At 40.2% G+C, this 17,009-nt stretch overlaps 1 protein-coding gene and 1 long non-coding RNA gene across 2 annotated transcripts; both read right to left on the minus strand.

Moving 5' to 3' along the window:
- Window positions 1–2,611: 2,611 nt before the first annotated feature.
- Window positions 2,612–13,467, minus strand: mims2 (mitochondrial inner membrane scaffold 2). The gene is made up of 3 exons (XM_026166820.2): window positions 12,760–13,467; window positions 6,334–6,527; window positions 2,612–3,454 (listed from the first exon to the last, which is right to left on the minus strand). The coding sequence occupies exons 1-3, from the start codon at window positions 13,261–13,263 to the stop codon at window positions 3,238–3,240; spliced, it is 915 nt and encodes a 304-aa protein (XP_026022605.2). The 5' UTR covers window positions 13,264–13,467; the 3' UTR covers window positions 2,612–3,237.
- Window positions 13,468–13,744: 277 nt separating this feature from the next.
- Window positions 13,745–15,251, minus strand: LOC145428836 (uncharacterized). The gene is made up of 2 exons (XR_013909161.1): window positions 15,081–15,251; window positions 13,745–14,964 (listed from the first exon to the last, which is right to left on the minus strand). It is a non-coding gene; the product is annotated as an uncharacterized LOC145428836 (long non-coding RNA).
- Between the last annotated feature and the right edge of the window lie 1,758 nt (window positions 15,252–17,009).

Here is a 17,009-nt window from a genome sequence, read left to right on the forward strand (position 1 = left end):
CGATGGCAGCTCCCTGTCCTCATCATAGCTAATGAGGCCTCGACTTCTCCTTCTTCCTCTGTGTGTATCTGTGTGTGTGAAATCAGTTTGTAGAAGTTTGTGTCAGAGTGCTGCCAAAGCTCCTATTCCTGAAAAACCGAGGTTGATATCTGGCACAGACCACTGTGCACTCTTAGTTCTCCTCATACAACTCTCCTGGCTGAATTATTTACCGGGCCAAGAAACACACACACACACGGAAAAGACGAGGTCTTGTTCAAGGCAGCTACCATTCAATACATTGCTGCTCTTCAGGGACACCGCACCAGCTGAGGCTTGCTTGCTGTGCTGGCTGACCCATCAAACCTTCAAGGAAGGCGAGTGGAGGGAGATGGGTCCAGACCCGCTGTGATAAAACAGAGCCGGGAATAACGAGTTCTTATCAGGAGAAAAATTGGTCAGTGTGTGATTGACCTAACCCCTTAAGAAACACGTAGCACACCGTAAAGACTGCTGCATTCAAAGATGTTGCAGTTATGAAACCATTTTTGACCTTTTTCTCACTGACTTTAGACACCAATGTGCAGCATTTTGTGGCATCTTATCTGCGATCAGCATGAGAGCGACGCTGCTTCATGGTGATATAGTGCTGGGAACTATGTTAAAGACTTTAAGAGTGCAAACTGAGAACAGTCGGGTGTAGCACTGTATTTGTAGTTCAGGAGCTCCCCAGTGTGGCTGAAACAAGAAGTGCAAAAATTGCAACATTTTCTCTTTCTCTTAGCTTTAAAAACAAATGCAGTTAAATAAGAGTTGACAGGTAAATATGAAAATGCTACTTTATATTTTCTGCACTCATCTATTTTCTGCAGCATACCTTATAATTTGTTTTAAATGTTTCCTTTTAGAAACTTTATCATTATGAAATACTTTGCTTCTACTGGAACCTTCAATAATCTCTATAAAGTCTCTAAATCTTTAAAAATAAACAGACTTTTTTTGCAGGTAATTTTCTGGTTTCTGTTTGAAGTCCTGCAGTAGTCCAGTCGTGTTTGAGCAAGCTCGTGCTGAATGGCAGATAAACAAGAGAGCGAAAGAGGGATTACATTCAAGAATGTAGTCTCAAAACAATCATTAGCAATACAACAAATATGTAATGACGCTCCTCTTCATTCATTAGATGATCAGGCTTCACACACTCATGCAAAGAGGTTTGTCATGTTTCAATGACTGAAGTTTTCTGTAGGCGTTTCCCTGTAAGTAGCTTTGTAGCTGGTTCTGCAGGAGGTCTGCTCTAGGAACACAAGTATAGATTAGTATGGAAAGTTTGGTTTGGCCAGCAGAATACAATACTTTTAGCTTTTACCTGGGGAAATGTTTAGAAACATTAAAAGTGCAAGATTGTGTTTCTTACCTGTGTGTTGTCTCCCTGAGGCCGTTAGGCCAACAGAGCCCCCGGGCATGCTGACCATCTTTTAAAGGTTCCGAGTGTAAATGAGGATGTTTTGGAATAAGAACATCGTTTTATGTTAGATTGTTGACCATGTGAGGAGATATTTATTTAAAAGTCCTTGCTTTTTCTGTAGTATTTGTTTAATGTTAAAGCTTATTAGCCAAGCTGTGTGCTAACTTTACTAGTTTAGTATTTAATATTTAACCATACAATGGTATGGCAAAGAGGGCCTGCCTCTTTTTCTCCTTCCATAGAGCACCGCTGAATTTTGAAGCTTCTGACCTTGGTGTGTTGCCTAAGTACTCTTGAGACACTTGGTAGCAGTGTAGAAAAGCTGCAGCTGGAACTATGTCTCACCTGTGGACGTCATTGTTTTGGGGGTTTTTTGTGCTCTTCAATGTTGGTGAGTAATGGATCATCTGCACTTCATCTCTCTAACCATGAATTACTGCGTCAGTGTGGTGTGGCATGGAAGCGATCGGTGCTGAGGGGTTTTTGAAGCCCAAGTTTCTTCACAGGACCCTTCAGCTTCAGAGTGAGTTTTCCTTTGTTTGGGTTTACTACTCCCAAGAGTCTCTGTGGGGTTCAGGTCAGGTGAGTGGGCAGACACAACAATAGATGATCAGCAAACTATTTTGAAGACCATCAAGATCCCAGAATTCAAGGTGTTTTAAGTCCAGTGTCTCCATCTGTGATAATCTGGGCTTCCACGTCTTCTGATGGTGATTTCCAAATTACAAAACAGCTCTAATAAAATTAGTTATTAATCAAAAGTGTTCATAATTACAAAGGGATTAGATTTGAACATCAGCAAAGCCAGTGAGACATGCGAGACTCATCCGAGGGTAAAGGTGGTGTACAAGGAGCGGTCTCTGTTCATTTGGCAGATTGAGCTTAAACTTTGTTATTATTGTTATTACTTTTTACAATCGGTACTCTGGTTTTTGCATTGCACAGGAAGAAAACAACTTTCAGTGCTGGAAATTTCACATTAGGGCTCTAAATAAGAAAGCAACTGTAAATTAGAGGTTATATAATCAAACTGCACTCAGTAGCACTACAGTTCTTTCTGCTCATTGTTCTGTTTAAATATGAACAGAGCTGCCAAAGGATATGGTAAGATGATATGTGTGAAGGTGATGTGGTATTGTTCAACAGCAACACAAAACAACCCAAATATAAAAGAGAAATTCTCTTTAATTAAATACTCAAATCAGGAAACACAAATGATTCAACATTCTTCATCCAAAGTTTGCAATGAGCTTCACTTGTATTAGTGACGTTGCAGTTACTGCTTCTGTTCTTGTATTTGGGGGGAAAACTGTAAGAAAGGAAAAAAAGGAACAAAGCCTCCAGAAATACTGAAGGGATCGGAAATGGATGCCAAGAGAGAGAGAAGGCAAACGGCAAAAAGGAGGACTAAAAAGTAAGGTGAGAAGGAAGGTAAAGATGAGCAGAGAGGGTTGCAAGCAAAACACCAGAACATGGCCGAGTCAGCTGCTGGAGAACGGTGCAGAAGAGATTAGCTTAATCTGACAGTTTAATTAAAAATAACACAATCCCTGTTCACTCTTCTGATTTCAAATAAATATTTGATACATTTAAGTCCTTATGTATGATGAGCCAAAGACTTCAAACCACAGTAAAGCATTTGATCACTTCGATCTGTTATAGCGATAAATGACGAGGGAACCTGAATTCACAAATGTGAAGGTGTTTCAGTTTGAAGCCAGATGAATAAAGATTTACAGGCATTAGGCCATTAAAGAGGTTTGTTACTCAATGAGGCAGCAGAGGAGGGGCCATCAGGGTGCAGGTGTGGGAGGTTTGAAGAGTCCAGTCTTTCTGAAGTAGCGCACAATTAGAGGCACAGACACCAGAGTGATGCTCATGCGAACAGGAGCGAAGAGCTTGTGAATGGCGTAGGCCAGGACGAATGTGCTGGTTCCAGCGGCCATCTTGGACTGAACGAACGCCTCGCTGAAGCCCAGTTTGCACAATATGGCAGTCATGTCGATCCCACTGGGAACACAAATAACAGGAAATCTGTAAGTTGGGACCAGAAGGTGTTTGTGTGTATATACACAGTTAGGTCCACAGTACTCTTTATGTGTGCCTCTGCAAAACACTACAAATGGATTTTAAATCAGTCCCGTCTCCCTCCCTTCCCTCCCACCGTGTCGCAGCAGATGGCTGCCTCTCCCTGAGTCTGCTTCTGCCAGAGGTTTCTTCTTGTTAAAAGGGAGTTTTTCCTTCCCACTGTCACCAAGAGCTTGCTTGTAGTTGTTGGGTTTTTTGCTGTTTCTCTGTGTGTTTTTGTTTTGTTTCTGTCTTTACCTTACAATATAAAGCGCCTTGATGCGACAGGTGCTGTTATTTGGCGCTATATAAATAAAATTGAAAATGATTGAACCAATTAGACTTTAAGCTTTAATATTGTGATTTTTACCAAATTATTGCATTAACTGTTTAAGTATTAAGCCATTTATTTATACAGTCCCACATTTTGGGGGTTCAAAAACTACTTTAACCTTGACTAACCTTTAATTCCAAAATCATCCACTTTAGTTGTCTTTTATGGTTGCAGGACTTCCAGCGTTGCTGGCCGTTGCATTGTTTCTATTTAAGAATGCACATGATTGCTGATTTGATCAATCTAACATTTTGGCTCTGTCTGAGAGGTTTACTTCGATTTTGATTATGTGAGTAGCTACCAAATGCAATTTAACAGTATTTAAATTAATAGCCTATATATTAGTTGATAGCTATCGAATAGTACACCATGGACAATGGAGGAACAAGCTCTCTATGAAAGCTGGCTATGAAACTGCTCGTCAGCAAACTGTCCGATTACTTTTGACCATTTCAAAATAAGAAGCAGTCCTACAATTAAAGCTGAGGGTTTGTACTTCAATCACACATCTTGATTGTTTGATTTGTGCACAGAGGCAAAGATACAGAGAAATGTGTCTTTGTCCAAATGCATCCAAAAACGTTTTAATCACATGAGTGAAAATAGTCCACCACACACACACACACACACACACACACACACACACACACACACACACACACACACCAATATATTGGGCCATGCAGCACATTTGCATTATCATCATAATCCTTTAAATAAAGAATGACGTGATGACCATGTTTGCTATATATACATTTTTCTTATGTTTTTAATGGTATGTTTACGTGTTACTGTAAGGTGACCTTGAGGGTCTGAAATAAATGAAATGTTGTATTATTATTATTATTATTATTATTATTATTATTATTATTATTATTATTATTATGTGATTGATTTTTCAATGTAAAAATGAATTAAAATATAATTAAATACATATATTAAAAATATTTTTAGGATTTTCTTCTGCAGCATTAGTAGTGAATTAGCATAGACCAGAAATAATATGATGTAACATCTTTTTAAAACTGGTTTCCTCATTGCCTGTTGCATAAAGTTGTAATTCATCTTGATCTCCACTAGGGGGGACTGTTTACAATAGAGAATTTATTGTTTTTGTTTTTTTAACTTCACGTCTTCTTAACTTGAAGCTATTAGCACATGACTTCTGATCTGCCTTTAAAAGGCTACAGGCACCACTGCCTTCATGAGAAAAGTTTTGATATAGTTTTGCAATTTTGACCCGACCTACTTTGGGAAGCAAATATGCAAAGAATGTGCCAACATGAGTCAGTCATTACAGCACACAGTCACACACAGTTTGAGTCAGCTATATAAAGCGATCTGTCTGCACTCTGGCTGCTGTGTGCTCAGCACACAGCCCTGTATTAGCACACCACATGCCTGAGCGCTGTGGCTGCACAGTGATAATGCACAACAGTTGCAGAGTCATTTTTCAGTTCAAGGGTCATTATCAGCTACAGAAGGAAATCTCCAAGCTCTCAGATTATATCTGTCAGGCCTCTCTGGTATTCGTGCCTCTGGCCAGACAGAAAATTGTTGAGCTGATAAAGTAGGGGTGTGTTGTGCTGTTTGACTTTTAACCGTCTATGACTGTCAACAGACAGAACGCAAGGACTTTATATTTTGCAAGTCACACAACAACAAATCCTTGAAAGATGAGTAAATTAAACTTGAGCATGAATTTGTCTGCATCCAGCGCCAATGTAATAAGGCTGACTGTCTATACTTTGCTATTGTCTCGTGAATTGGTCCCATTTACTGCCAATCTATGTTCCTCATTGCAAAAGCACATAAAAAAAAAAAAAAAAAAAAACTGTTTTCGCTTCAGTTAATGATTTCCTACATTGTCCCAAATGGCTGCGAGAGGATTTCAGAAAATGTGGTATTCAGCTGTGGATCAATGAGGACTGTTGTTTCACAGTCAATAGAAAGCAGAAAATCCTCTAGTATAAAGACTTCTCCATAAATCTGATTAGTGTTTGGTGCATCTACAAAGACTCTATTCTTTGAGGACCCATTACTGTCGAGCAATGAAACACGATGTTCATTTTTTTTGCCCCACATCAGATTTTAGTGTCGCTACTACATGACATTGTTACATTTTTGTGATTAATTGTTGGGAATTGTTTTTTGGAGAAATGTCAAAACTGTCTCTGCCTTTTCTTTAGAATAGTAAATATCTTTTAGACTCTAAAAGGTGGCTGTAATGGGATACTTTCACCATAGATTGAAACATAGTAGCTTTAGTAGCTCCCTTTGCTTAGGCATCAGTAAGAAGGGAAAACAGATCACTTTAAAAGTGTTGAGGTATTCTTTGTAGATTTTCTCTAAGGTGTAAAACTGTTTTAAGTATATGAGGTGACTTAAACTTCCACTTGTAAGTCAATTTTATCAGTCTTTAACCTCATCTCTGTAAATCTTAAATGTAAACGCCAATGCCTCGTGCAGTGACCGGACATTTTGTTACCTGGATACTAGCATGTAGAACATTCCTAGAGACATGAGAGAGATCCCGATGTGAAAGGAAACTCCCACTGCTCCATATTCCTTGAAGACGTTCTTAAGCTGCTGGGTTTTGTTGGGTTTCCCTCCCTCTGGCTCTCTGTCCTCCAGGCTCTTCTCCGATGACGTAGTAGAAGCCTCCTTTAAAGTCTGAACATCCTGTACAAAAACATGAGACGCACAACATGAAACAGGAGGATGGACTCTGATACCGTCTCTGTTGCTATAGGAAGCAACAACAAAGACGGTGGCTGCAAGGCAAAAAAGAGAAGACGCTTGCCATGAATTAAAATGAAGTTATTTCATTTTCCATTCAAATACAACTGCAGATCACTTTGATATGAGTATTATGACATCAAGCACAACAAAGCCAAAGAGCACAATCACTGGCAACACATGGAACTGTGGAATTGACTAGTGCTGTGGATCTATACACAGTATCTGCAGATAACTGAACTGCTTTACTAAACAGGTGTGTAAAAGTTTGGAAGCCGAATTCATAAAAACAAAAAGAAGAAAGAAGAACACAATACAACTACACAACATCACCTCCATCTTTCCACCATTGCTGTTGTGCTGTCAGCACGTTTAACTTGTGTATGTAATTACAGAGTAATGTTGCTTAGCTGGTTAGCTACCGGGAGCTGTGGTTGTAGTGCCTGGTTTCAACATGCTGGTCTTATTGCAACGTTCAAAGCATCTAGGTGAAAGGTTACTGTAAATACATCAAAATAACTTTCCTTAGTGAGCCTGAACTCTGCACAAACAGTCGTATCTTGGAAATGATGTTGACATGCCATATTTGTTTTGTTAGGACAGATATAGAAACGAAAGTACTATTATAATGTGGAGCAAGCTGGTCAAACAAAGACGATTTTTATGACCCTCCTATTCAAGGAGCAGCCGAGTCAGCTGATTAAACACAGGCTGCTGCGTCTGCGTTGTTTAAGTGAATCACATTATCACTCTCCCTCTCACACACTTAATGTCAGTCACTTTGTGCTACACAAAGAGCCTCTCACACACGTCGGGTTGCGTTTGTGAGCCCAGACACGCACCACTCCAAGATGAACAAGCACCAGACACAGTCCAGCTGCCCGACACGTAACAGGGAGCAGGCAGGTCACTCAGTGTGTGTGAAGCAGATTAGTAAACTGCAACACACAATAACGACATTCAGGCCACAGCGGACGGCAGACTGCAGCAGAGCAGCGACGGCGGACACTTGAGAACGCCTGCATTTGGAAACAGTATGTAAATAAACAACCCTCCATCTGGCCTTATGGCTAAGGCCGTAATGGTTTTATATCAGTAAGAGCTTCAACAGATGGTCAAAAAGAAACAATTTTCTTGTTGTGAAATAAGTTTTCAACCTTTATTTTGAATCAATGTTTAAGTACATCATTTGAATCTATAGGAAAAAAAAAAGCTTTCTTTTAAAAAAAATATATATTAAAATAAATAAAGTCTGCGAGTAGTTTTCAGCTTTTAGTAAATGGATTGTGTGAATGTGTTTACTGAACACGAATGAACTCACTTACACACCTTAGAAATGGTTCAGTTTACTGAAATCTTAAGCCATCAAAGCACAAAAGCCCAGAATTTGCACAACACTGTCACCAGTGCTACCACCGAGGCCCGGCTGTTTGCAAGCATCTCTGGGCTGTTGCTGCAGCTTTGCATATCCATGAGAGCAGTGTTCTTGGTGGATATCTGATGGAGCAGAAATCCAGAGAATGCCTTAAACCGTATTTGTGCCATTCTTGTGGCAGCTCCCCAACCTGCAGTCGTTTCAGCAGGACTATGCCCGAGCCCACACTGCAAGAGTGGCCCGGGGCTTTCTAGATCAGGGGGTCTTTGATGAATAAATCAATAAATCTTTTTTTTTGGTACCGGTTCTGGTTTTATTTTGTTGTATTTATCCGCGACAAAAGGCTGGTCCGTGCAAATATTGTCTGACAAACTGGTCCATAGCAAAAAAAGGTTGGGGACCGCTGGCTTAGAGTACTAATCAGGTGGAACCAGATAATCTTCCACGGCACACCTATGTGCCGCGGCACAGTGGTTGGAAAACACTGTTCTAGAGGAAGCCATACCTTGTATTAAACATCTTATATATGCGTATATTGCAGTATTGGTTTGTTTCATTTACAGCCGTCGTCATATCGAAACATCAGGACTCAAAACTGAAACCTGCATGAAATTAGAAATCAACGATCAAGTTGTTCATTTAATCAGAAACATAAAAAAATCCTGAGCATGGCACGCTTTTTCCACTTTCGACTATTTGTTCAGACATGTAATGATACAGGTGTGTTTACACGGAGAATCTGTGTCAACCTACTTTTCTCTCCACACAGAAAACTCATGAGGCTTTTATAACACATTGATAGAACGGATTTGAGTAAAACTAAAATAATAAAAATAAGTGTCTTGTTTGCTGTAACAGTTACAAATAATTCCATGTAAAAGCATCTTGGTCTTTAGAACTACTTACTGCGTTACTATGAGCCCTGTACATTATTATACTGTAAGTTCAAGTAGTATACTAAAATTATCAATCATCTGAGTGACAGCACTGCTCCACAAAACAAAGACAAGAGTTGCATGAAGGCTGGGACTCCTTGTTGGAATAATAAAGAACAGCTGACTTTCACAGCTTTAGCGTTTTTAAAAAGGCACACCCCGAAGCCAAAAGCTGTCTAAGAAACTATTGTGAGTGTTGCACACCCTGTTATCATAATGCATACATTATTAAAAATTTCTTCTAATTTAAAGTATTTTCTCCCTATTTATACTGGACTAAATGGGAGACTAAATGGAGCAGCTTAGTATTAGATGACTTGGGGCTATTGTGACCAGTGGTTACTCAAATATCTTCTCTGCTGAAGAGGAAACTTGATCTTCCTCTGGAGGAACACACACACACAACAGGAAATACCTCCCGGGTGCATTCAGCTATTTTTTCACCATGTTCAAAAAAGACTGCTTATTGTGCCACTAAGCTTGACGTGTTTATGTAGCTAGCTGTCCAGCTAGCAGCTAAGCAATAATCTAAAGTAAATCCTGCAGGGATGTGGATGTGTGTGCTTTTATATGGAGTTTGAATGGTCTTTGAGACATCTGCAAATGTGACATGTTTGGTTGTTTTTAAAAATTAGGACCGTTAGAGGCAACGGAAGGCCATTCATTGCTATGTGTGACATTTAGCCTTTACATACAGTAACTTCCATTCATGTCCCTTTCTGCTTTTTAGGCTGCATTGAGACTACGCTTGCAGACTCTCTTTGTGGGTTTTAGTCAGCCACTTAATCAAGAAAGCAGTAACAATGGTGAAGAAGGGAAGATGGGGGGGGGAAACAGGCTTATCTTTTCTCTTGGCTACAATTTGTCTTGCTAAATTTTGGCCCAAGCTCCTGGATGAAGCCACACGCTTGGCAATACATTCACCGGGCTGCCAACAATGGACAATGGCAGAGTCCGGGGTGGGTGAGGGAGCAGGCCTTTGCTTTTCAGAGGCAAGAAAGGCCAAGCTAAAAGTAAAGGAAGGCAACGCTGTGGGAGGGTCATGTGAGCGAGCAGCTAAAGGGAGTTGTGCCAGGGAGGGTGTATAGGAGGGGAACAGTGGGACTGCTGTGTCTGATAACAGCTTTTCAGAGGCATGAAAACACATGTGACATGCAAGCAAGGACAAAGAGACACTCACATGCAATGCACAGGGCTGTCAGATTCTCACAGCACGATTATTGTGGCCATAAAAACTGACGAATACTACACTGCCACAATTTCTACGGAAATGTTTTAATACATACTGAAAATGCATCTTTAGCTTTTAATGCATCTCGTCTCACATTAGCAAGTGCGTCTGTGACCATAACTCTGCAAAACTTTGACTGTTTTGACCCAGCCAATCAATATATCACATCGGTTCCTTTAGGTAATTGATAGGCTATTTTATTACAACACTCTAAAGGGGTTCCGTCCCTGCTTTGTGACTCATTTTGGTGCTTACGAAGTAAATGAAGGAGGGTTAAAGAGAAAGGAAGCCACCTAAATCGCAGTCAAGGAGAGAAAACTCAAAGACAAAGTGGAAAAGCAAATCAGTGAGCTGGCTTTATACACTGTATTGCCAAAAATATTCACACCCATCCAAATCATTGAATCCAGGTGTTCCAATCAATTCCTTAGCCCCAGGTGTAGAAGACTCATGAAGCACCTACTCATACAAATGTTTGTAGAAGCAGTCTGCATAAAGATCTCACGATCTGGTGATGTTGTGCCATGGTACCGTGATAGCATACCACCTGTGCAAGTCCAGTTGTGAGAGTTCCTTACTATTAAATATTCCACAGTCAACTGTTAGTGGTATTATAACGGAGTGGAAATGATGGGGAATGTTGGGAACATTAGCAACTCGGCTGCAACGTGGTAAAAATCACAGAGCAGGGTCAGCAGGTGCTAAGGTGCACAGTGCACAGCGATCGCCAACTTTCTTCAGAGTCGATCGCTCCAGACTTCATTTGGCCTTCAGATTAGCTCAAGAACAGAGTGTAGAGAGCTACATGGTCGACCAGCTGCATCCAAGCCTTACATCACCAAGCATGGTGCAAAGCATTGGATAAAGCAGTGTAAAACACACCATCACCATGTTTTCTGGAGGTGACGAAACACACCTCTCCGTCTGGCAATCCAATGGACGAGTCTGGGTTTCATGGTTGCCAGGAGACCAGTACTTGTCTGAGTGCATTGTGCCAAGTGTAAAGTTTGGTGGAGGGGGGATAACATACTAACCTTATTTCATCTTTTGGATGTGACACTTTAAAACACCACTAAAACCATACACACCATACAGCAGGAGAGAAACAGTAAAACAGGAACTCTCTCTCTCATTAGAGACTGAAGTAGAACCCAGAAAGTGCCTGCTAGGTGTCCTTGAAACAAAGTTACACTCAAGCAGGTTCCTGTAGGTGTGTGTTTCATTTAGGGAACTACAGTTTATACAGCCGTTTACATGTCTTAGGGAGCGTTGCTTTAAATGTGAAATGACTTGACTCCACAGAGAGCTACATGAAAAATGATCATCGATGCAGGGTTCCCAAAGCCCTGTAGTCCATTCCTATTAGTCTGCTATCAGTTTTCCACCCATGAAAGCCTGTTTACTGTTGAGTTGCATTGTGGGTAATATAGGCATCAGATTTTGAAAAACATCAGGCTCTGAGAGCCTATTTCTGAGTTAAAGGGAAAACAGTATTAAATGCTGCATCAAATCTAATCACTTTCTCTCAACCTGAATCCAATTCTTCTGCTTCACAAAATAAAACAGTGTGGTGATTTACTTGTATTAGCTTCTTGCTAATAAAAGGTTCATATTTTATCGAGTTTTATGAGAATGTAAGTGCATACCAATCAGAAGATGACGTGTAAGTGAACAAAGATCTACACCATATGTCAAGTGGACACGACATCCTTTAAGGATTTTATTCTCTTTGTGTCCAGATCAAACTGAATGCCATTCCCATCCCATGTAAGGGTAACGTTGCAACCTGGTTATTTCCCTTATACATTTGTCAGCCTCAACTAACTGTTTAAGTTTTTAAACTAAAAAGTCAAAGAGAAGAAAAAGCATCATTTAAATCTGTCCAAAAACAAATTCTCATATATGAGAACCTTAAACTGATAAATGATTCTTTATCAGGACAGATCCTTGCATGCGTTTGTTTGCTGCTCTTCTAATAAACTAGTGAGATGTTGAACAAGGTAAAAAGCAAGGCAGCATGTTCTTGAGATCTTGGCATGCCCACTGTAGCACTGTAGGTGTGTCCATGTGCTACTGAGTCACCTAAAAATGATGGTAATGTAATCCAGCGTGACCTGTTACACAGCGCACGGTAATAACCTGCCCTGTGCCCACACACCTTCAGCTCTTTTAGCATCACGGATGCTGACTCGCACAACCACCCACCGAGAGCACGTGCAAGGCGAAGTTTAAAAGTGCTCAGATGTTTGGTGAGAGTGACTCAGCGCCACTCACACACCGTGGGAGCACGCTCGCTGTTGACACTGCAAAGTGTGATCCAACATGCTCTGAAAATGACACATGTGCTGCTTCGAGTACAGGTTTGTCGAAGTCATGTCAATTATACATGCACCACCGTGGATTCACTGCAAAGGCAGGCGGCCCACATAGCTGTGCGCGTCGTGTAGTGTTGTATAACAAGCAGGCTCGCTCACATGAGGGCTGTTATGCAAAAAGAAAAGCAGCTCGTCTGCTATTTTGCATAATTCATAAACATGTTTTGAATCTGTTGCTTGTGGGTGATAGAGGCCAGGACGGTGTGCTCGCCGGTTGATCTCTAAAACGTGCTGTGCTCGTGTTAAAGGTTGAAATTACCCCTTTGTCGTCGTCAGTCTGCTCCTCGTTCTTCTTAGTGGCAGCCTGTGTGGATGAAGATCTGGTCTGCATGGTCCTAGTGGAGCAGCGGCGACTGGAAACGTCCCAGTTACCCGTAAACAAAACATTACCCGCCGGGTCCCCCCTGCTGTTTGGGCGCCGGTGTGTGAAAACCAGCGGCTGCCTGAGGATTGTACATTCAGCGCTTTCACGGCGCACAGCTACAGCGGCCACCCAGTCCAAATGCGCCCAGTCCGTGCTGGTTACAAACGTAGACGATGTGTCCCAGTTCTGGATGAGTTCCGGGTGCTGTTTACCCAGGTGCACGGAGGGCAGATAGACACGCCTGACGGATGCGCAGGAAAACCGGTGTCGCTGAAACGAGTGGTCCGTGCGCAGCGTCAAAGTAACATCCTTCAGCTTGCTTGCTTTGGCTCGCAGCAGAGACGAACCCGGTGACTTGAAAGCCAGATCCAGAGCCGCTGCTGTGCGACACAAAAGCATTATCGACGGCACTCACAAGAGCTCAGTGTCTCCAAAAAACCAAAGCAGCAAAAAAAACTAATTTTTTTTTTTAAAATAACCTCATAAAGCGACTCGGTTGTGCCGGGCAACTAATTACGGGCATAAGCAGCTGTAAACATGCTGCCCTGTGCCCTCCTGTATCCCTCCGGTCCTCTTGTTGACCGATTATCAGCAACAGCCAATGAGGGCTTACGCGCAACCGCAGATAGTAAAGCCTGAAGTGAAGGGAGGGGGTACTTAAAGGTATAACCGTGCTCATTCATGTAATTGAGTCGTACGACTTCAAAGGCTGACGTGCGTGTGTGTTTTAAATTCAGGTTACTGAAACTGAAACTTTAAATTATTTATAGAATTTAGTTCGGTGTTTTGCGAGGCCTGAAACTGTTTTAAATACATTGGTATATATATACCAATGTATATATATATATATATATATATATATATACACACACACACACATATTATAACGAAACATTTATTTCGTTCTCTGGGACAACGTAAACACACACTGTTAATAGGAATGGGACTTACATACTCCCATAAAAAAACACCGTTCTCGTATAAAATCAAGTGGAAATATCAATAAAAAAATGTTTCACATTTTAATGGAATCCATCCATTAAACCAAACATGCTCAGCTCCAGGTGATGTGAATGCAATTGTGTGTACATATGGAGACAACATTATTTCTGAAAATATATTTGAAACATTCAGAAATAAAATAACCAGGAAGAAAAATTTTTTTAAAAAAATTAAAAATTATAATCCAATGTAATCTCATATTAAAACCATAAAGTCTTCCTTTATAAGATTACACACTTTGACACTCAAGTGTTTCTTGGAAGTCCTTACTATAAAAGTGTTCACTAAACTGTGTACTAGACCTCTGTGCAGAAAACTATCATGTTTTATGTCCTAATAACAGCAGCTATAGTGGCAGAACAGTTGGATTACAATTCAACTGTAACCCTCTCAGTGTGCTCTGTCAGATAACCCACCTAGCACAAACTGCACTCGTTATTATTATCTGAGATCAGTGGTGTCATGTTAGAGACAGATAAGGCTGTAGCCAAAGGGCAGCAGAATGAAGAGAGGACAGGAAATGTAAATGTTAAAGCTACAGCAGGTAGAAATCCAGAAAACAAAGCCTGAATTTGAAAATGGACTGTCCTTCTCCACCTCTGCACATATACTGTATATAAAATAGTCCGTTAGTTACTTAGACCTTCATTCTTATGAATGCCAGCAGGGGGTGAATCCTCTAGTTGCAAAGAGAAGTTAGACTCTACAGACGGCTGAGAAAATTACCTGACTTCTCACTTGATTTACAACCTCAGTAAACATTTTCCTGATGAGTCTAGGCTCCCAACAGTTACTTCAAAGTCCTCTTTTAGTTTTTAAAGTATACATTAAGTACATTAAGATTGTGAACATTAATAACATTAACTGGTATCACCACCAAATGGACACTCGGTAATAGTCAGGTCCACCCCTCACTTATGACGTCTGCTCCAAAACCCAAGGTGGACATGACCAAAATTGCCAGCAGTGAGTGGGTTTCTTTCTTCCCATGAGAGTCACGTTCATCTCTCCTTGTCGTGTTTAATCCATTGCACTGCAGCATCTCACATCTTTCCTGTTTGTATCAGTCTTCATTGTACACTGCTCACCTCATCTGCTCTGCAAAGACCAAGATCTCCTGTCACTGCTTAGTTCTAAGTTCTAATAACATGTATTAGTCTACTTTCCTCTTAAACCACTTGAATTATAATATGCTGAAAGGATTACATACTTACATTATAAAACACAGTTATAAAAAAATGTTGTTTTTGTAATTTTCTTCTTCTCTGCTTTAAAATTGCACGTAAATTTCAACAACAGTGCAAAAACAGACGTCAATATAAGTATATCCTGAAGAAGGAAGTGGTGAAAACGACCAGATCAGAAACTAAAGCCGCTTTAGTTTTAAAATGTAAATCATACTTCCTTAAATATTCCAGTGTTATCAGAGAATGCTGATGTATGCACTCAATATTTAGTCATGTGCTGAATACTCTATGATAATGAGGGGAATGTATTCTGCTGACTTTTCTAAAAGAAGTAAACTGTGTCGTTACACCTTCACACAGTGAACGGCAGATATAGACACGTGAGAGAGTGTGGGAGGAAAGATAAAGAGGGTGGGATGCTGGCAGGAAATCCTGAAAAAAAATGACAATGAAGCTGTGACGGCTCTGACCTTTTCTGAGCACAGCCACAAACTCGACACGTGGGCTGAGTTTAAAATGGCAATTAAGTTTAAAATTGAAGTCACGGTTGTGTTTTTGGTCCTATATCCTTTTAGCACCTACGAATAAATAAGACAGTGCTGAATGTTTGCCTCCCACAGACAGCGTTAACTCAAGTTTCCTCTAGTTAAATGGAAAAAAACTGCCCTGAACTTCTATTAATACATGAATTTATGTATTTTTACATCCACGGAGCTCAAGTTGACGTGAAAATTTTGCTTTGTAGTTTTAGGTCAGAAGACATTCAAGTTTAATGCATGAGCACATTTTAAATGGTCGTTCATTAAGCTCTAACTGGTCCTTACATACAGATTAGTTGGAAACTAAATATTTATACTAATTAAGTGCAAGGTGTAACTGTGTAGCTAATTAAAAACATTAGCTTTAAATGATGTGCATCACACATTAAACAGAACATGGTCTACACAACCTGAAACCTGATAAATGTTGTTTAAGCCTAAATTTAACAGAACATTTGAACACTGGTATTTACCTACTATCTACTGTTTGTGGTACAAGTGGCGAATTTGAAATTCTTCATTCTAATTGGAAGAAGGAAGTGGAAGATTTATTTGGCTGAATTCATTATCTTGGATAAAATGGCCTTAAATATCTCAAAAAACCTAAGAAGGATAACTTAGTTTTGGGGTAAACTGTTCATGGCGGATTAATCCAGAATATAAAGCATAAGGGTAATCCATATATAAGTATACATATATATAATATGTATGTATGTGTACAGGTTTACTATTTGGAGTAACCTGAAAAGTGAAAGTTGCACCTGACTTTCACTTTTAAATAAATTTAGCTGCTTTTTAATTTGGTGGTTTTCCTACTCTGAAAGTCAGTGGTTTGTTCAACTTTCTAGGTTATTCATCTCGTTTAAGGTCACAATGTTACAAGTGTGACCTCGATTCCAATACAAAGCACGCTTTGAGCTGTACTTGCATGCTGCTTGCACAGGATAAACAACACTGAAGTATTTGTAGGATGTATATTTGTGTGGATGCCGAAAGATGAGCATCCGTTCTCAGACTGGGAGGCCCGGGTTCAAATCCTGCTTATGGCAACATTTCTTTCAAATAACAGTTAAACTTTTTAAACTCTTTTCAGCAGAAATTCTGCTCATTCACCTCTTTTCAGCGCAATGTTCTGCTTTCCATCTTTTCTGCAGAAATTCTGCTCATTCAACTCTTTTCAGCAAAATTTTCAGCCTTTTCACCTCTTATCAGCACAAATCTCAGCTGTTTTCAGAAAAAAAAACTCTTTTCAGTAGAAATTCTGCTGATTCACCCCTTTTCTGCAAAATTTTTAGCCTTTTCACCTCTTATCAGCACAATTCTCAGCAGCTTCTGCTCATTTCAGCAGAATTGTCAGTCTCTCCACCTCTTCTTTGTGAGAATGAGTTTGGCTCAGTGAGATGAGTAGCTGCCTTGA

This window comes from Astatotilapia calliptera, chromosome 5, assembly GCF_964374335.1.
Source record: "Astatotilapia calliptera chromosome 5, fAstCal68.1, whole genome shotgun sequence".
NCBI classification, from domain to species: Eukaryota; Metazoa; Chordata; class Actinopteri; order Cichliformes; family Cichlidae; genus Astatotilapia; species Astatotilapia calliptera.

Bases quoted from the DNA above. Each gene is read 5' to 3' on its own strand.
- mims2 (XM_026166820.2), bottom strand. From the start codon at position 13,263: ATGCTTTTGTGTCGCACAGCAGCGGCTCTGGATCTGGCTTTCAAGTCA. The intron at 6,528-12,759 runs GTAATTTCAACC...GTTTTTGTACAG, and splicing joins AGACTGACGACGACAAAGGG to GATGTTCAGACTTTAAAGGA. The intron at 3,455-6,333 runs GTAACAAAATGT...TTGTGTTCCCAG, and splicing joins TTCTACATGCTAGTATCCAG to TGGGATCGACATGACTGCCA.